At 38.7% G+C, this 21,001-nt stretch overlaps 1 protein-coding gene across 2 annotated transcripts in view; it reads left to right on the top strand.

Annotated features, from left to right (window-relative positions):
- The first annotated feature begins 361 nt into the window (after window positions 1-361).
- Window positions 362-21,001, top strand: part of plcb3 (phospholipase C, beta 3 (phosphatidylinositol-specific)) — a 50,974-nt gene continuing 30,334 nt past the window's right edge. The window contains exons 1-3 of one of the 2 annotated variants that reach the window (XM_079458448.1): window positions 377-806; window positions 11,042-11,122; window positions 12,644-12,683. Coding sequence is in view for 1 of the 2 variants with exons in the window: in XM_079458447.1 (XP_079314573.1) it covers window positions 708-806; window positions 11,042-11,122 (180 nt within the window). In the remaining variant the exon portion in view is untranslated. Of the gene's footprint in view, window positions 807-11,041; window positions 11,123-12,643; window positions 12,684-21,001 lie in introns of both variants that reach the window. The other variant, XM_079458447.1, reaches the window with a different exon arrangement.

Raw genomic sequence — 21,001 nt, 5'->3', positions numbered from 1 at the left:
CCCATTCCATCTGAATACATGTATTACAAAACATTTTACTTCTTTAAATATCCCCATAATTGACTCTTGTTGACGTTTATATAACTTTCCAGACAAAAAGACACGTGTTCAACCTGTATTCCCTTTTTTGCATTCACACAATAAAAAAAGATGCATAGCCTACAATCCATTCCTTACTAAGAAGCTTCAATTATCTTATAACACAAATAAGCAAGCAGTTTGAAAGACGCTGCTCAAAGAATGGAAAACATACAAAGAAAAAAGAGAATAATAAAACACTCCCTCGTCTGTTCGCTTTTTTCTTCACTTCCTTATTCCCTCCTTCTTTCTCTCTCCTGCCCTGTCCTTCTTGCTCTCCCTCTCTCCCGTTCATTTCAGAGGAAAAGAGGAGCGAATTCCAGCAGCGGGGACCAAAGTCAACTGAAAGTTTCTCATGAGCTGGGATCTCATTATTACTGAGCGGATGGGAGAACAGGAAGGAAAATATCAATTCAAGTCCACGATAAGAGACTGAACGAATAAACAATCGCGAAAGTCATTAACTGCCCTCGTGAATGTGTGACCGTCGGGTTCGCGAGTGTTGAGCCAGCCGGGTTCGGGTTGGGCTCCGGCGGTTCTGACCGTCTCGTTAAAGGATCCGGTGGCCACCGAAGGTCAGATACTTCAAGCCGAGAGCAGAGGCGTCGCCACCCGTCGATTCGGCAGTCATGGCCGGGGCGAAACCGGGAGTACACGCTTTACAGCTCAAACCGGTGTCGGTTCCTGACGACCTTAAAAAGGGGAATAAGTTTATCAAATGGGACGAGGTAAGAAGATCGCGTTCGCGTGTGTCTGGAGAGCGTGCTTGAGATTTTATTTGGCGTGATGGTCGGCTTGCGTTACACGTTGAAGTAATTTTGGCAAACATCTGACACCCGATAGATCGTAAACACTCTTTCAGTAGATCTCGGACGCAGTTGAAACGGGGTTTTAAGTTTGCCGTTCGGTTTCATATCTGTGTTTAAGTTAAACAATCCAAACCAAAAGTGCTTTTAAGCTGTGCCGGTTGTTGTTTTGTACTTAAAAAAAGCGCGTTAAACACGTAAAGTCTAAGTGCGCAAAACGCGCGAGAGCCCGTGCCTTGCGGAGTTGCGTTCAATGCCAGCGTGAGTCCATATGTTTACAGAAAATCACCATCTCGTCTGAATTCTTCCGCGTAGTTGATCTCCTGGCAACAAGGGCATTGTGTACGGATCGTGTTTCAAATCTCGCATTTACAGTTGTGATTATGTCGAAGGATTATGGGTAGAAAATCTCTTTTTCATTATTATGTGTTCAGGTCTTGAGTTCCCCTTACTAGAATTTAAAGAGGCAACACCTCGTGGATTGAGTAAGAGAAAGTGGGGCTGTCGATGCACGCCATGTCTCAACACATTAATAATTAACCAAAGCAGGCTATACGTTTTGAGTGGTTGTGTCTGTCAGGTCTACCTAGACATCCTGAACACGTGTGCGTTTGTCTTCCCTTACGAAAAGTGAACATCGCTACAGTAACCACACATTTACCATGTGATGATATAACTATTTGGCAGTGGTACAAAATATGGTAATCATTTGGACAAAATGGTTACGTCACTTACTGTAATGAGTGCTGCTGTCACAATCTTTCAATATTTGAGAATTGGTTGTCGTTCAATTAAAAGCACTCTCATGAGTGTGTGTGTGTTTGTGTGTGTGCGTGCTGACGAATGGTGTCTTTAAAGGCATCGATCAATAAATAAATAACTAGCTCCGTTTAACTTTAATGGGGTTTATATGTCTTCTGTTAATGAAAGGGCGGTCAGCTGCCATCAGAAACACAGTTGACGTTACACTTTGAAGTTTTCCCTTTGTAAGTGAATTGTGTTTGTGATGTCAATGCATTCGGAAAGGTCTTTTAATACCACATATGTAGATGAAAGCTTTCAAGCTGCGTAAGTAAAACTCACAATACATGTAATCATATTGTGACTTTGTGACATTGGAGCTTTCTAAAATAAAAACAAATTTGTCATATTTTCTTTTTTGTGCCTTGCATGGTTCTCGTGTCACAACTATGTGGCTGTTTCCCTGATGGTTTGCACTGAGGAAATGAAACGGCAAAATAAGTGTAGTTTTGATGTCCACGCAGAATGCCAGACATCAATAGAAGAGGTCGATTGGTCTCCTTTCTTCATCTCTTCGTCTCTCCATCTTTATCCCCCTCCTGTTTATGTACCGATAACCTCTCTTTAAACAAAGCTACTGGTGTGTTGTACGATCTATAACGCATTACCCAGGTCTCAAAATGAACCTGTGTGAGCTGTGTAATGACTGTAAATTGCGATGCTTCAAAGCGCAAAGCAAGAGTCAGCGAGACAGTTCCCAAAACTCTACTTGAATCCGATTGATCTTTTACTTCATTAAACGTAATCCCCTCCATTAAGACCATGTTCACTCGGATGAGGTGCGTGCTGCAGCTAAATACAATCGTCCTTTCTTTTTCTGATCGCATGGTAGCATTCCGTACACAGTTTTATGATGAGTTATTAATGAGAGTGAAAATCACATTTTGGATCTAAATTCACCCCTGAAATATTTTTTTAGGGACAAGTGCATCTTTCAGTCTGCATAATATGTACAGACACAAACGGATTGTTTGGCTTTCAATTCAATTTTTGTTTTGTTTTAAGTGCATTTAAAAAATTGGGGGGGGGGTGCTTTACAAATTAAACATTTAAACACAAACAGCAAAGACATAGAAAAAAAATGTGTATAAGATTTCAACATTTTTCACATACTTTTCATAAGAAGACAGATTCCAAACTAAACAGTACGTGTTTTGTTTTTGTCTGTATTTCATATACACCATGATCATTTATGTGATTCTCTACTGCATTATATTCAGTCGTTACTCCTATACATATACTGCCATGTGTCCTCGAGTAACATGTGTAAAGATAAGTAGTCAAGCACCTGGTTGTATTTTGGTGAAGACATGATACTGATCCCCTCGAGGCCATTAGCCAGCCCTGAGTACAGAATACTGGTCCGATACCTGGGTGTGTATCTGTATACTACTACTAGTCCTGTATGAATTGAAATAATTATTTGATGGTGTGCTTTCAGACTCATCCCTTAATAACATTTGCAGCGTTATTGGATCGGTACATGGATTCAAGTACTCGCCGATACCGAAACCATAACTTGATGTGGTATCGCTGGCATTTCAGATACTAGTATTGGTAGTAGACACGGTGTTGATGTTCTGCTTGATGGAGGTCTTGGGTGTTGCCGTGCAAGTGGTAGGGTAAATGAGACCATTCTTTGTTTTCCTATTGCACTTATGCTTTTTATTGTCCCCATGCTGTTCCGATTGCATCCATTGTTCAACTCATCTGTAAGTCGCTTCGGATAAAAGCGTCTGCTAAATGTGAATGTATGTGACCACACAGGGTCGGTCATTATGGGATCCCTTTGTAGCCTTGGATGAGATAAATTCATAAACACGACTCGATAGAATAACAGATATTCTGAGAGTGAATAAAAGTAGTCGCCTCTCTTGCGTAACTATTGTGCGAGCCAGAATATAAATGTTGTTCTTCAAACCCCGTAAGGATGGTTTGGAATGAACATGCCCGCTGATCTAAACAAACCGATTTGAGAGAAGATTCGCAGGGACTAGAGTAGTCGTCTCTCTCGTAGTTTCTCTCTCACTCTCTCTCTGTCATTCTCTGAGGGAATTCCAAAGGAAGTGTTTTGGGTTGTGATTAAGCGTGTGAACTACAAAACAACGATGTGAGCATTTCTCTCAATGGCTCAGGAGATCAATGTTGACTGGTGTGAGAAAGAAATCGGCTGGTGTAGAAGACCGAGAGAAAAACTAGGGACGGGCAACTGTGCAGGAGCGGAGAGGTTTCACACACAGGCCAAACAAGGAAATAGCACATGGAGAAAAATACTGAGAAGTGACGCCAGGGACGCTGAAGCATGCAGGGACTATGTTGGGAGTGAGGAGAAAATCAATGGAAACCAATCAGCTTTTTCTGACAGCATTAGGTCCTTGTTCTGACAGGATTGGGTCCTTGTTCTAACGCTAACCGTTCTGTTTACCAGATTTGTGTGTGTCTAGAATTCTCATATGGAAATGTGTCTCAAGGTGGATATTACTATGACTATATTTATTCTGACGTAAGTGGTGTGTTTTGATTTTGTGTACTTCAGACCTTATTTGACGTAGATGAAGGAGGGCGGTTTGCATGTTTGGTCATGTCTGGTATGCATGTGTACACAAGAGTACGGCATTGCTTAACTGTGTGTGTGTGTGTGTACAAAGAAGTATAAATTCTGCAAATACGTGGAAGCACAAATTCGGTCATGGATTGTTCATTATACCTGTACGGCTTGTGGAAAAGAAGGCAGCCATTAGTTTTGCTATTCAATTTGACTTATGATTTTTAACAGACGAAAGAAAGTCTCACTTGCTTACAGTGAGAGGACCCGAAGATTCTGGAGGATATCCTAGCAACTGCTTAAAAACATGCTAAAACCACTCTGACCACCTTTAGGGCATAGCGTTTCCCACTCGTCCCAAGTCATTAATTCCCTCCGTATGTTTTTCATTTAGATTTTTGTTTGTCTTCCACCCAAACCTATCACATACTCGTGACTATCACAAACACAGAACATACGTGTGAGAAATGATGCAATGTGGCTATTCAGTGTTTGTCATAAGCCCGCAGACCAACAGAACACATGTGCGTTCACACACGCATAACAGAAGTGGTTGATGTGGTTTGCAACACTCGACCCCCCTCATACATGTCACCCGTCAACTGTCAACACAGCAATTTAGTTTAGTGCCAAATTTTTTTTTTGTGATTTGGGAAACGTGGCAAGGCAATGAAGGACAAAGCAGGTCTCGCTTGTGTGTGCCCATTCGCAAGTGTTAGGCCTTTCTTTTTTTAATAGTATTTTTATTAGGATTTTAACATTTTACAAAAAAGTAAAAAACTAAAAAGAAAGACACAAATCAACGAATGATGACATAATTGTAGTAAAAAAAGTATAAAGTTCTGTGAAATTATCCTGGAAATGACTCATTCAGGTGTTCCTCCGCAGCTGTAACTGGTTTGTTGACTCTTGCCATGCTGCTAATGGAGTCTCACCTCCCTGAGAAACAAGCACCGGCACGCTTTCAGTATAAGGAGAAGACAGAAGAGAACATTCGGGAAAGAGATGTCAGTGGGCACTTAAGCTGTATGTCTACTGATGACCCACAGTTCACATATGGGTGTGTTTGACCTCTGCTCACTCCCCCCAGCCCTTCCTCTCCTTGTGTTTTGCCCTCTCGTTCAGGAAGGAGACCTTTGTGTGTGTGATTTAGACCCTTCGGAAAGGTTGCTGTTAATCAGGCTGGTATCGGTAGAGAATCAGGAAATGTCTTTTGTTGTTTCATATTTTATTATTGCACTATTAATCATGCTTAATTTAATACGCTGCTTAATATGAAAGCACCCAGTTGTGTTGCCAGAGAAGCATGTATGTTCTTGAAATGATTATGAGATCATTAAAGTTGCATACATTTCTGTTTCTGTTGAAAAAGTTTTTGTAGAAGTAAAAGTCTATTTTTAGACGGTATAGCATTATACAGCTCACATATAGCATGTAGTGTTTAACATTTAAGAATAGACCCCTTGTCCCTGGGTCATTGTAAGAGCATTTCAGGTCAGTTGATAGAATTGTCGCTTGCCCTGTGGGTCTATGGCTGTCTTGTCACGTTAAATTTGTTAACTTTGGGCCATTTTCATCCCTTGCAAAATGAAATGCAACTTCAATGTATTGAAAAAGGTTGTTGCAATCTATTTTCCATTTGTTAGATTGTAAAAAACTTACAATTGTTCGATTTCTAAATTACAGACCAGTAATTGTTGTTTTGCATTGTATGCACTTATTTAGCAGCAGTGTATTTATGAATGTAGCCAAATAGTTGGATATAACTTATGAAGAGTCTTGAAAAAAGTCAAATTTGACTTATAAATTCAGCATTTATGTCCTTATATATATATATATATATATATATAAAAGATAATGTCAATTTTTAGACGCAGCGAAAAAGATATTCTGCCATTAATTACTAACTCTCTAGTTTTTCCACACCTGTATAACTGTCCTTGTTTGGTTGCATACAGAGAAAAAGAATACAAGACGAATGCTTGTAACCAAACAGTTCTTAGCCACCATTGACTACCATAGTAGGAAAACTGACAATGGTATTCAAAAGCTTTCTTACATTCTTCAAAACATCTTCTTTTGTGTTCAACAGTAGAAAAAAAAGTATTTTTTCCCTACAATGGTAGTCAATGGCCAAGAACTTTTTGGTTCCAAGCATTCTTCCAAATATCTTTCTCTGCGTTCATCACAACAAAGAAATTTGTACAGATTTGGAACAACTCGAAGATGAGTAAATGATGACAGAATTATTTATTTTGGGCTGAACTGTCCCTTTAACTAGGCCTGGTCCACGCAGCAATAAAACAATCGTAATTCTATTCAAAACTACTTTGCGTCAACTTTTCTTGCGAGCATGCTCATACCCTGCTGTTCTTGCTCAGGAAAACAGTTCTGGAAGTATGAAAAGTAACGTAAGCTGAATGCTGACAAAATAGCACAAATTAAAACGAGAATATTCAGATTGTAGTAAGCTAAAATACAGATTCATTAGACCTAAATTATTCAGAGTGACATGGACAGAAAAAGTTAATTTTATTCACTAGGGGCATTCCTAGACTTTGAGGTGTTAAAGTCCATCTTGTTTTAGTTTGTGTGTGTATTATGTAATGCCTGTAGAAGCATGCGAGTAATGCAAGCCAAATACAGTCGAATGCCAAGAGAACTGGCCACTCACGCACTGAAATAGCTGACATTGTTAATGCATTGACTGTTTCTGCGTCTCTTTTTGAGAGAATCCAAAGTGTCTGAGTTTTAATTCAGCGTTTTTACAAATGTGAAGTGTGAAATGGAACTTACTAGATATAACTATGTGTTCATGTGTCAGCGGGAGTCAAAGAAGCTTGATAGTTTTTATTGGCATGCCCTGTACACACACACATAAACACACCCTAATGAGACCCTTACAGGGTGAAGGTCACTTCAACCCCCACACAAAAACAAACATACACACATTTACTGTAGGTTAATGGGTTCATGAAAGAAAATGTACCTTAATCTAATTAACTGTTGAGTTCTTTACGGAATGTAGATGTTTTCGACTCAATTTATTAATAAAGCACCTTCAAAACCATAAAAATGGGCCAAAGTGCTGTACACAAGCAGTATAAGATTAAAATTGAAAAACATAAGAATTAAAACATAAAATAAACAACAAGTCGTTCACAAATGTCCTGACCGGTCAAATACCGAAAGCCTGAAGGAACAAGTAAGTTTTGAAGTCCTTGCTTGGTGAGGATTTTACAGATAGTGGCAGAGCATTCCAAAGTGCTGGAGCCACAACAGATAAAGCGCAATCTCCACTTCACCTCAGACAAGACCGTGGGACAGTCAACAGCAAACTCTTAGAGAAGGGCAGTAGTCGATGCGATTGGTACGGGACCAACATATCCCTTATGTACTCAGGAGCCTGATCATGCAGAGCTTTGTACACAAACGTCAACACTTTGTATTGCATTCGATATTGTACAGGAAGCCAATTAGAGATACCAACACAGGTTTAATGTGATCTCATTTCTAGTGTTGGTTAAAAGTCTTGCTGCAGCGTTCTGAACACACTGAAGACGCATTACCAGAGAATCATTGAATCCTATGTATAAAGCATTGCAATAGTCAAACCGCGAAGAAATAAAAGCATGTATAACAAACTCTTAAGTCCTTGTTCGAAAGAATAGTTTTCAGTTTAGACAATTTTCTTAGCTGAAAAAAGTATGATTTCACAACACTTTATATTTGTCGGTTAAGACGAATTTCAAAATCAATAAATACTCCTAAATTCCTCAAATAACCACAGGGATCATTGGATATTGGTCCGTGGTTCCCAACCATACCTTTCTGGAGCTGCTCTTACCCAAAATAATTAACTCTGTCTTATCATCATTTAATTGGATGAGGAACTACTGTCAAGCTCCAACGGATAATACAATTGCAAATCACCAGCATACATATGATAATTAATATTGTATTTCCTAAAAATGGACCCCAAGGGCAGCATGTATAAAGAGAACGATGTTGGACCAAGAATAGATCCCTGTGGGACCCCCCAGGAGAAGGTGGCAGATGTTGAGACAAAATTTCCAATTTTGACAGAACAAGTTCTTCTATCCTTTAAATATGAAGAGAACCACAAGTGAAACACCATTGATTCCAACCTAATCTCTTAGATGTTCTATTAAAACAGCATGATCGGTGTCAAAAGCAGTGCTCAAGTCTAACATCATTAGAGCAACACACTTCCCATCAATGCTTAAAAATATATAATTAAAAACCTTAAGCAGGGCTGATTCTGCACTGTGCATAGTCTGAAATCCAGGACATCCATTATATTATGCTTAGTTAGGAAACCAACAAGTTGGTTAAGTACTTATTTTTCTAAAATCTTGTTCATAAAAGGTGGTTTTGAAATGGGCCTAACATTTTTAAACTCATGTGGATACAGATTTGCCTTTTTTTTAAAACTGGTTAAATATTTGCATGTTTAAAGCCTACTGGCACACATAAAAAAATAACTACCATTAATAATTCTTAGAACACGAAGGCCAATAGTGTCTATGACTTCCTTAAACAGTCATGCCGGGAAAACATCATTACAAGAGGTAGTTGATTTTAAATGCAGTGCTATATCCTTCAACTGAGCTAAGCAGACCTGTTAAAAATTACTCCTTACATAGGCTGTAGGATTTCCTAAAGGCAAAATGATAGAACGAATATCATAGATTTTTACAAATGAAATACTTTTAAAAAACCCTCACAAAGATCCTTAGATCGAGTAGAAAAAAAAATATCGACGGATTTAGTACTTTATCTGTAGTTGCAAATAGTACCCTAGGATTATATACTATAATATAAAATTTATAACTACATTTTCGTAAGATACTTGCAATTTATCTTTCAACCACTTACGTTCAGCAAGCCGACTAGCCCGGCATTTTGTATGGCTAGGTTAAAACAAATATAGACCACTTCAGAAAACGTAAACAACGCTGGTCCAGACGAACTTCCTGTTTCAACGTTACACGACAGTTTAAATAAAATGCAACCAACGTAACATTTATAAATGAATCAGAAACATCTTTAAGATGTAATAATATATGTAAGATTTAAAAAGTTGTAAAAATGAAACCAGATGTGCGTCTGGACCAGTGTTTACATCTTGTAAAGTGGTCTATATCTATTCTGATCACTTCTGACAAATGTTACCTCTTCCTCTGCCTATCTCGCTCTTTTCCTCCTTTTAATTTTATATTTTATAAGCACACCTGAAGTCACAATGGGGCACAGAAATGTTTTCAGTGCATGTGTTTTTAAGGAAAGCTTGTTTAGCATTCGTCTTGCAACAATGTTTTGTTTAGGTAAACATGAAAAGCAGTAAGCATGCAAATTATTCGATTGTGTTTTTATGACGGCCCTGACAGTTACCGTGGACCGGTGTGCCTGTGTTTATACCTCCTGACACTGGGTCCAGTTTTTACAAAGTAGTTGTAAAGTAAATCTGTGCCTGCAGATTATTTTAATCATTTGCAAACACTACACAATACTGTGTCTATAGACCAGCAAGCTGCATGTCACTTTATACTCTCTAAACATACGTATGAGATTAGCTCTTAACCGGTTGATTAAACAGATCAGATTAAGTGTTAGGCAGGTGAATTTTAATTTGCGTCTAGTTATATGTGTACTTTAAAGATCTAGAACAAAGACATTATTTTAAAAATAAACGCTCATTGTCTATTTTGCTCTTAGGGTTATGTGTTTAGATTTGGTACCTGAAACAGCTGCCAATGGTGTCTAGTACCTTCTTTAAATTTTTTTGCAAATTTTGTGAATAGTTAAATGTTTTTAACGGCTGATCAGTTGGCCATTGCCTTTTTTGGGGCATACAGCCTTCAACAGAATATGTTCTTGTTTTAAACAGTCATTTGGCCATTTAGATTTTTCATGCCTTGCATGTATGCAAAGTACCGACTATGCACATAATAGTCATACTGTGGAAATATTATGGTTAGTTTACGGTTGCAATTAATGATTTTATAACACACAGCCTTTTAATGTTTTAGAAAGTCTTGTTCTGTGGATTCTCTGATAGATGTAATATTATCTCTCTGTCTTTCAATCTCTCTGGGTCTTTAGGTTTTGGTTTCAGTCATTACATCATTTCTAAATCCCACTATCTCCCAGGACCGTCCACCCATTCCAAGCAAATATCATTTATCTTACTGACTTCCATGCATTTATGTCAGAGTTTTGACTGCCACTCTGCTTATTATTCGATGTTTGTACAATAATGTTGTATCACTAACATGTCATGTAGTATCAGATTCTGATGTCATCATGTCACCATGGTTTCAGGTTAAATCAACTAAATGAGCTGAATTATGTAGTTAATGTTCTTAAAATTCATTTGCTCAATATCACAGACAAGGCCTTAGGCTAGTCCCACACTAAAATGAAGTTTAAGCTGTCTTAACAAAAAATAAATTGCCCTGACATATCTTAAAATATTTCATTGCCATTGTTTAGTCTTAGGATGCCCACCATCTAAGGCATTAAAAAAAATTACTTAAATATCTTAATTTAACTAAGGTCTTGGCTTAAACTAAGCCTTGTCTGTGAAACCAGAGGTTTGTTTCTCAGAGGTTAAGCTTCATTAGAGCTGTTTCATATCGCATATGTAGGGAAATGTTATGCAAATCATTAAGTGAATGATCTTGTTTTCAAAACATTCTCCACCAAAATGTTGCTGCAATATTGTTTGTTAAACTGTTTGGATTACTTGAATGCACACTGACACTTTTGTATTTGTTTGTGTGTTTAGGACAACCCTTTTCCGAACCTTGTCACCCTTAAAGTGGACCCAGAGGGATTCTTCCTGTACTGGTCTGAAGCGACCAAAACGGTCAGTGCTTCCTCTTTTAACATTTCTCATTATTTACCAACCATTGCTTGCAAATTCAATACATACAGGTCCTTTAAATTTTTTTTGCATATTGTGATAAAGCTAATTATTTTCCATAATGTAATGATAAAAATGTAACTTTCATATATTTTAGATTCATTGCACACCAACTGAAATATTTCAGGTCTTTTTTGTTTTAATACTGATGATTTTGGCATACAGCTCATGAAAACCCAAAATTCCTATCTCAAAAAATTTGCATATTTCATCCGACCAATAAAAGAAAAGTGTTTTAATACAAAATAAGTCAACCTTCAAATAATTATGTTCAGTTATGCACTCAATACTTGGTCGGGAATCCTTTGCAGAAATGACTGCTTCAATGCGGCGTGGCATGGAGACAATCAGCCTGTGGTACTGCTGAGGTGTTATGGAGGCCCAGGATGCTTGGATAGCGGCCTTAAGCTCATCCAGAGTGTTGGGTCTTGCGTCTCTTAACTTTCTCTTCACAATATCCCACAGATTCTCTATGGGGTTCAGGTCAGGAGAGTTGGCAGGCCAATTGAGCACAGTAATACCATGGTCAGTAAACCATTTACCAGTGGTTTTGGCACTGTGAGCAGGTGCCAGGTCGTGCTGAAAAAGGAAATCTTCATCTCCATAAAGCTTTTCAGCAGATGGAAGCATGAAGTGCTCCAAAATCTCCTGATAGCTAGCTGCATTGCCCCATGCCCTTGATAAAACACAGTGAACCAACACCAGCAGCTGACATGGCACCCCAGACCATCACTGACTTTGGAGACTTGCCACTGAGGTGCCTTGATACAGCACTCTGGGAACAGCATATTCGTTCAGAAATTTCTTTCTTTGTCTTACCCTCTTGCTTGAGGGTGTCAATGATTGTGTTTTGATGTTTTGTGTAATGAACCAGGCTGGGAGTTTTTAAAAGCCTCAGGAATCTTTGCAGGTGTTTAGAGTTAATTAGTTGATTCAGATGATTAGGTTAATAGCTCGTTTAGAGAACCTTTTCATGATATGCTAATTTTTTGAGATAGGAATTTTGGGTTTTCATGAGCTGTATGCAAAAATCATCAGTATTAAAACAATAAAAGACCTGAAATATTTCAGTTGGTGTGCAATGAATCTAAAATATATGAAAGTTAAATTTTTATCATTACATTATGGAAAATAATTAACTTTATCACAATATGCAAATTTTTGGAGAAGGACCTGTACTGTGTACATAAGACTGAACAACCTGTGTTTAATAAAGTAAGGTAATGTCACTTTTCTTTCTGTCATCAAACTTGCATGTTTCGGATGCCTCAATGTCCTCGTGTTAGGTGAACTTTAAAATACGGATCCACTAATCGTCCTCTTTTTGACTTGGCCATGAATCCGGCCACCCAGAACACCCTACACTCTTAAAAATAAAGGTGTTTCACGATGCCATAGAAGAACCTTTTTTCACTAAATGGTTCCATAAAGAACGTTTAACATCTGATTTCTGTTTCACAAAAGGTTCTTTGTGGCGAAAAAAGGTTCTTCAGATTCTAAAAAGGTAAGAAAAAGATGGTTCTCTAAAGAACCTTTGACTAAATTATTCTTTGTGGATCTTCTATGGCATCACAACGCAATGTGCTAACCACTCAGAACACCTTAACAATTGGATTTCAATACCCTGTCAGCATGCTCTTTACCCCCCAGGATTGTACGAGTTTTATACTACTGGTATTTTCATCCGTACAAATGTCCAAATCTATTTAGCTGCCCTGCCATTTCTTTAACATCTATTGTTATTCGCTACTGCTTCCTGTCCCCCAGTCACCCTCCCGTACCATGAGGGCCACTTGCTCATCATGTGAGCGCTGATGAATCAAATAAAATTTTAGCCCGTGAAATTCAATAAAGGCATGCAGCCATTCTCTTTAGGGATCAGATACGACGTTCACTCTCATTTCTCTTCTTATGATCTGCATGGCATGTGTGGTATGAAGGACTCAAGCTGGTTCCTGCTAATTCAGAAAAGGGACTTTCTGCGGTCCGGGTACACGCGTATGTGTGTCTGTCAGTCTCGCTTAAACATAGCAGCAAATTCATGTCATTTGCCAGACAAATTATTAACAAGCCACGCGCTTTATTAGGAGAATACTGTGTTAAGGGTGCATGTGATTTTACTTCATATACAAACAGACAGCGAGAAGCCAGGAATAACTTCGTTTCAGTGGCATATTTGAGACAACAAAGACGTTGCCTGCACATGTGTGCGAGAGTGTGTTGCAATACAGTATTAGGACACTAGGCCAGCTTTTGCCGCAGGAAATGCTGTAACCTTGTTTGGCGTAGGCAGTATTGGCCCTAGGGAGTCCATCCTCTCCGTTTAATAGTAAAGAGGCCAACTCATCTCGTCTCTTCAGTAACTTACTCGCACATTTATATTTAATGACGCTATTATTATATTCAAAGATGTCATTATCAAACACGCCTTTATTTCTCCTAAGTATTAGAAGATTGTTAAAAGTCAGCCACGCTTCCACGAATCCAGTTTATGTCATTATCTTTACCTGGTTTTCTTTTTTGTCAATTTGGGTCTGAATTTGGCTGATTTATAAGGCTTTCTAGAAGGCAATGACCTGCATAAAATGTTGGTTATTGTCATGTTGTATTATGTTTGCAAGGACTTTTGTCATGGACAAACTTTATCCCTTCTTCCTCAGGGATAAAAACCAATGAAACTTGAGTGAAGTTTGCAGGAACACACTCACAGACGATGTAGTAAAACAGGTTTAGCATTCAGGAAAACACACCCTTTTACTACTGTCAGAACTAACTCCATTCCCAAGGGTTTTTTTCTGCTGTTGTGGCACAAACAACACACACACACACACACACACGCACTGCCCCTTCTGCCTACTTAATGGACAGGGCAGGTTTGCATGTGTGTTTCTCACAATGCCCCTGTTATACTGTATGCAGCGTTTGTGGGTGTATCGGTATTCATCCTATTTTCAAGGCAAATCTAGTATCTGTTACTAGATCCCACATGCCGCCTTCAGTTATACTGACGGAGAAATGAATAGGAATGCAGTTGTTATGGGATCAGAAGTTTTTTTAGAGCAAGCCACATAGGTAAGAAATCTACTGCCCACTGAGTAAAGTTATATCGGACAGAAACTGCTTTTTCGACTGCTTCACAGAGATGTGCAGTACACTTGAGGCACTTTAATTTCCCTAAGGGCGAAGTCATTTCACAGGAAAGAAAGTAAACAAAAGTGAAATTGTGTCTGGTCTGCTTCCTTATAGACTAAAACACTAGTGGGATTGTGTGTATGCTTGTTGAAATAAGTCTTCCGTAACACATTAGGCATGTTTTGTAATCTTCACTAACGTGCTAGCAAGACTGAGTTCCTTTTTTCAAGAAAGCAAGTGTATTGTAACACCTTGCATTGAAATCATGCAAGGCCAGTCTAATATGTTTACAATTTTTAGACAGTTGATGTACCAATATACACCAGTGGCATGAAAATGCATAAGCATTCTAATAATGTCTATTAGACAGTCTATATTATTGTATACGCTTCAAAAATGCTGGGTTATTTTTAACCCATGGTTGGGTCGGTCTCTACTGTATATTTTCATTGCGACGGAGGTCCAGTCAATACATTTTTAAATGCATAATATTTAATCAATCGAGCTCAGACGAATATGTATATAAAAAAGTTAACATCTAATGTTTTATCAGGCCATTTATTTTATATTCTGATACCCACAGTATATTTGAAACATAGAAGGCCTGGAAACTGAGAAACTGTGTTGTAGGCACATTGATTGATCTGCGTTTCAGGTAGTTGACGCAACACGCGCTATCTGTCCCCTGGTGGGCGTGTGCTTGCTTACCTGTGTATGTGCTCGCATGTGTCTCAATACGGAGAGCAGAGGAGATATGTAAATGCTCGTGCCACCGTATAGAGACAGAAATGACATGCCGCCGTGTAAATAAGATAAAAAACATAATGCTTTTTAATTGTTAAATAAACAACAAGGTATAGACATGTTCTATAGGAAAGGTAACCTTAAATTACTTCTTGTGATATGGCGCTATATAGAAAATACAATTAACTTGACCTTCAAGGGGGGCGGGGTACCGTTGGAGGGGAGGGGTGGCCCGTTATACAATATTATAGGACATGCTGTTTAGAGCTCTTAGCTCCAGTCATCCTTGCAGAACTAGCTGACAGCCAATGTGTGTTGTGATGTTTGAGTAAATTTAGTGCTTTTGTTATGTTCTTGCTACATTTTTGCAATCTGACACTTAAATAATTTCATTACAACACCAGCACTCTAATGTTAATTTATCATCTACATTTATATTTAGTCGTTTGCCAGACGCTTTTATCCAAAGCGACTTACAAATGAGGTGAACAACAGAAGCAATGCAAAAGTGCAATAAAACTTGTCTCAGTAAACCTATCACAGTTTACGAAGCGAAGTACCAAAAAATTTGTCTGCAACTTTTGTAATTTGATGTCTTATGTCTGTATCTTCACAAAAAGTTAAAGGGATAGTTCGTTCAAAAAATGTCTTTACTCAAAAGTTCACTCAGAAAGTCTGTTATCACTCTCTCACCTTTGTCATTCCAAACCCAATCGCTCCTTATGAAAGATTGTGTGTCAATATGGTAGTGTTTGTATACAAAAAATGTGTTTCATTACCGATATATAAGACCGACATGATTTAAGCAATTGTTATGTAATTTACACTCGACTTTTAAAACGCACATACAGTATGTAGATCAAGAACGTCAAAATGATTTGTTCGGGACAAACTCAGTATTTCAAAAATCTTGCGACGGCCATGCTGACAAGCTGAGGTTTCAAATATCCAGTTTATGATTTGAGTGAAGAGCCTTTTTAACATAATAACAGAAGCAATCGGATTAGGGAGAAAGTGAGGTGATTTTATCAGCATGCAAACATGACAGATAAAGCCAATTAGCTTTAGCGTAGCAATGACATTCTGAATTAATGACTTTACCCAAACCGCCGAAAGAAAGTACTCTTACCATAAACCAAAGCCATTATGAGGAATCAATAATAGATTAGCACTGACATTGAAAAGCTCCATCTCATTGGGTTTTAGTAAATTTGCGGTTCGCTAAATGATGTGGGATTGTGTGCATTGGTTTTTCTGCCTCTAATGACAGATTGTAGCGTTCGATCATAGGGATAGCGGCGCTATTGCATTTGCCATTCGCCAATTAGCGCAATTGGTTGGTGATAATGCAGGATGAGGTCTCCATCTGTACTGGGGCTAATGGTTAATGATGGGGAGTTGAGACTGCATTAGCCTCTCTGGTCTGGTTTACACTTGACCACAGACTCATTTTGTCTTCTCTCACACTCTCCACATGTCTGCTTACCCTCCTCGGCCGACATTCTCCTTTAGCTTGCTTTCTTTCATAATTCTTCTCCGGTGCTTTTCTTGGTCTCTTTTAGCTCCCTCGTGTTCTGTCAGGGACAGCTGGCTGTCATCACCCAGGAACAGAAAGGCGTCAACTCATCCGTTATTTGTAAACGGAGAGATGACACTTGCTCTTCCTCTCTGTCTCTCTCCGTAATATCTCTCTTCCTCTCGTCCCTTTCACTTCTTTTGGCTTCGTCTACCCCCTCTCACTTTCTGCAAGCGTGGGAAAGCGTACAGGAAATCGTTCAGACGGTGAGGGTAGTTTTGAAGCATAACTTACCCTGTGCCCTGGACCAATAGCGTGCCCTTCGAAAGGAATCTCTCTTCCCTTCAACAAATGGCTTGAAGTGGTGATAGGCCTGAATAAATGTTCACATGGAGCTCCTTTGTCTTTTATCACATTTGTCCCCTTGTTGCACTTCATCCGTTAATAGTGGTGTTTGGTAAGGTAAGGTATGGATGAGCATACTTGAGACTAGATTGTGTGTTCAAAGTGTTGTTTAAAGTGTATAACCAGCACTGTTTGTGTCATGAATATTCATTTGATTTTAAACCATGCAGCTTTTTAGGAATAGGTGTGCTGTTTGGATGGATATCATTTGTGTCTTCCTCCTGGAATATGCATTTTATAAGATCATTTATTTGTGAAAAAATACAATCCACTTTAAAACATTTTTATTCAATTAAATGATGAACTAAAATATCCGTTTAATTGTTAAAAATATACAATAAAACACTTTCCTGTAAAATAATTGGCCTTCCCTCACAATAATTGTGGCTATAACCATGGCTTAAAACCAAAAAAACATGGTTTCACTATAGCTAAAAAACCAACAAAAAAAAACATGGTTGCTGCAGTAAAACCATGGTTTTGCAAACGGAAATCAATATACCAAAAAACAACCGCCCCCTGTGTTAGATTATACAGCTCCCTATAGATGAGTGTTCCACATTTTGGAGTTGGTGGCCTTGTTTTCTTTACTTCACCTCTATGGGTCACGCAATTACCTGTCCGTTCATTATAGACATGCTGTAACTTGATGGGACTAAAATAGATTTTTATTCAATTTATCATACAGAGCTCTAGACTCCTTTTTCCCACTTTCTCAGTTGGTTGCACCCTTTTTTATACCTCAGTTGAGGAACTTTAAAAATAGTCGGCTATAGACTGCTTCATATTTGCGCTTTAACAGTTGCGAACCAAATAAATCAAAAATCATTGCAAAGAAACGTTGTATTTGTTATTTTATATAGTTGTTATTATTTAGTTTTATATGCATGTTACAGTATATATTGGCTATGAAAGGATCTGACACCAAATGTAACCTGTCACCCTTCACAATCCTCCTTTAGTGCCCTCTTTGCAAAAAGCTGTCATTTTGTGGTTGGTCTTTATTTTTACCACATAAAATTTTATTAAATCAAATTAGCTAGCTCAAAACTCAAAAGTAACTCCGAACTAAATTATTAAATATGTACTTTACTACACAGTCATAAACAAACTGTAAATACTTCATCTTAATAACGTCTCTTGTTAAACGGTCTAATCACTCTTGTGTCCTGATGTGTTTTGAGTGACTTTTTTTTGACGGGTTCAGACGAGAGTCTCGTGAGTTCAGCGTTTGACAATCGCTTCAAATGAGTCATTACATCGTCAATCGGACATTAGCGGACGTTGATGCGCTGTTTGTTTTTCACAGCTGTTAGGACATCCCAAAAGGAAAACACTTCACTGGATAGGATTTTTCCTTTGTCGTCTGCACGTGCGGAACACTTTTCAGGGAAGAAAAGGAAACATGTTTGTGAGCACATTCACACCCAGCTGTAATTCTGCGAAAAATATTCTCTGAATGCGCCACGTGAAACATGGACTCTGTCTTTTGACCTTTTGATTAAAGTGTGAGGAAAAGAGACAGTTCAGAAACTGACGTGTTCGACTTCGAAAGTCAAACACACACTTTAGTTTGGAGACAAAGGGAGTGCATGAGCTCTCTGCTCGCTCTTTCCTGCACCTATCACAAGCGCGTCTTTCACCGCTCATAAATCACATTTAATGTTAAAAATAATCTGTGAAGGGGCAAAATTTGGTTTACACACATCGCTTTGCAAGCAGTCTAGAGCCCTGTCATAGATGATGCACAAAACGGAGGAATACCATCAGGGTAAAATTGCTGGTGAGTTTTATATTTAGGTACCACTTTATGGTTTTCATCAACCATTCTTAATAAGTTCACACTGGGACATTAGTGATGACCAAATAGTTTGTAACTAACTAAATGTGAATCCATGATCTGTTGATTATGATAATGAAAACACTCACGATTGTACAGGTTCTATAACCTGAATAAGCACCCAAGAAATGTGTAAATAGAAGACAGAAAGGCTGCACATTTCAAGTTCTGTCTGCTTATAATGTCTTTAAAGAGATAGTTCACCCAAAAATTAAAATCCTGTCATCATTTCCTCCTTTCAAACCTGTATGACTCTCTTCTGCAGTACACAAAAGTTGATTTTTTTGAAGAATGTTGGTAACAAAAAGCTGTAAAACGGCGGTACCCATTCACTTCTATGGACACAAAACCAATGGAAGTCAACGGTGCCGCCATGCAGGGCCAGATTAACACTTGACTGGGGCAACAATATTCAAGGGCCCCATCATCACAACCCCAGGATCACCATAATCTGGCAAAATACAGAATAAATTACAGTAATACAGTCAATATACTCAATATTTCAATAACTAACTGCCATCAAGTGCATTTTGATGTACAGATGTGCAAATGTTCATCGAACTACAAATGCACTCAGTCATGATGTTATGAAAACAAAACACATCGGCATCAATCTGGCAAAATTGACCCACTACATTGTCACAAAAGATAAATAAGCAACAACTTTCAAAGCATCCAATATGTATTTAACAAAACCTACTCCAAACACAAATGCATAGAATTCATAGAGCCATCACAGAGGAAGTTCACAGACAAGACACAAACAAAAATCCATCGAATCCATCTCCTAGAATCAAGTAGCATTTTGGTCCTCAGCTCATTTTAAACAGAAATCACCCTGTCACCCCAGAATGCAATAGGACTATCAAGTTATAGCGCAATATAAACATTTTGAAATTTACATTTTTAAAAAACAAAATGTACAGCATTTACATGGAGCCACCACAAGGAACAAATGTATCAAATGCAGTATCATCTGCTCCTAAACAGTTTTAAAACAGAAAACAACTTGTCACATCACAGTTCAACAAGACAGGCAAGGGTTAAACATTTTATTGCAATATAAACATTTGGAAATCTGTCAATTTATCTCAATTAGACAAGACAAAAAGAAATGCAAAATAATCTGGCAAAATACACAATTTGAATCCTAAATAATAGGGAAGAGCATTTATAAAATTGAAATGCTTGATTTCATTTGGCATCTCACACGAGCATTTTTCTGGACTTTGAATGTGAAACGAGCTGCTCGCAGACTCGACGAGCGGTTGAGATGGCGGTTAGACTCGAGACCCATCACCGCTTCCCTCAATGTCGCATCGCAGCAGAATCCGGGTCGTAGGTTGAAGATGCTGCTGGGGGCTCTTCGCTCTCAGGGCTGTGAACAGAAGCTAGAGCCGGCAGTGAAGAAATGTTCTGGCTAGCTCAGCTGTCCTCGTTGACGGATGGTGCCTTAGCGGACTAGTTGCTAACGTTTACTAGCGTAAAGAAATTCCCTATTTTCGGTATATATTTAAAATTTTCTGCGTTCCTGATATCCTTCTCCCTTTAAAATTTCCGATTAGCGCTCCCACTTAGCTACTCAGTGTTTGCATTTTTTGAGTTGTGTTGTAGCGCTTGCCATCACGCGACCGGCTCAGTGCACGTTGATTGGCGTTACCGCCCGCGGGGGCCCTTTAGAGGTCGGGGGGCCCTGGGCAATTGCCCATATGGTTAATCCGGCCCTGCCGCCATGATATGGTAACCAGCACTCAGGTTTGAAATGACAAGAGGGTGAATAAATGATTACAGAATTAAATTGTTTGGGCGAATCCCACCAATTGCATTGTTTTCTGTAAATGTTTTGAAAAGTTTTGTCTGGAAGAGTGGGGGAAGACACATAATACTCAAAAGATAAAAACGTGGATGTGAAAAGACAAATAGGCAGTTGTCTGTCGTACTTTTCCAGAGGAGTTGCGGTTTCAAACCACCCAGAGACGCAGCATTAACGCGGCCTGTGGACTGAGAAAAGATAAGAGCTCAAAATGCCTCCGAATAAAACAAAGTCCATTAACAAAACCAAACCACACAACCGCATGGAAAACGAGAGCGTAGGAGAGATAATGGAGGACAGATATGTCAGAGCTTCTCAGGGCTGTCTGACCTTGTTCGGTGCATACTGACTCAAATCCCCCCATTTCGTTAT

This window comes from Barbatula barbatula (genome assembly GCF_947034865.1).
Source record: "Barbatula barbatula genome assembly, chromosome: 1".
NCBI lineage: Eukaryota > Metazoa > Chordata > Actinopteri > Cypriniformes > Nemacheilidae > Barbatula > Barbatula barbatula.
This window is presented reverse-complemented; position numbering and strand designations above follow the sequence as displayed.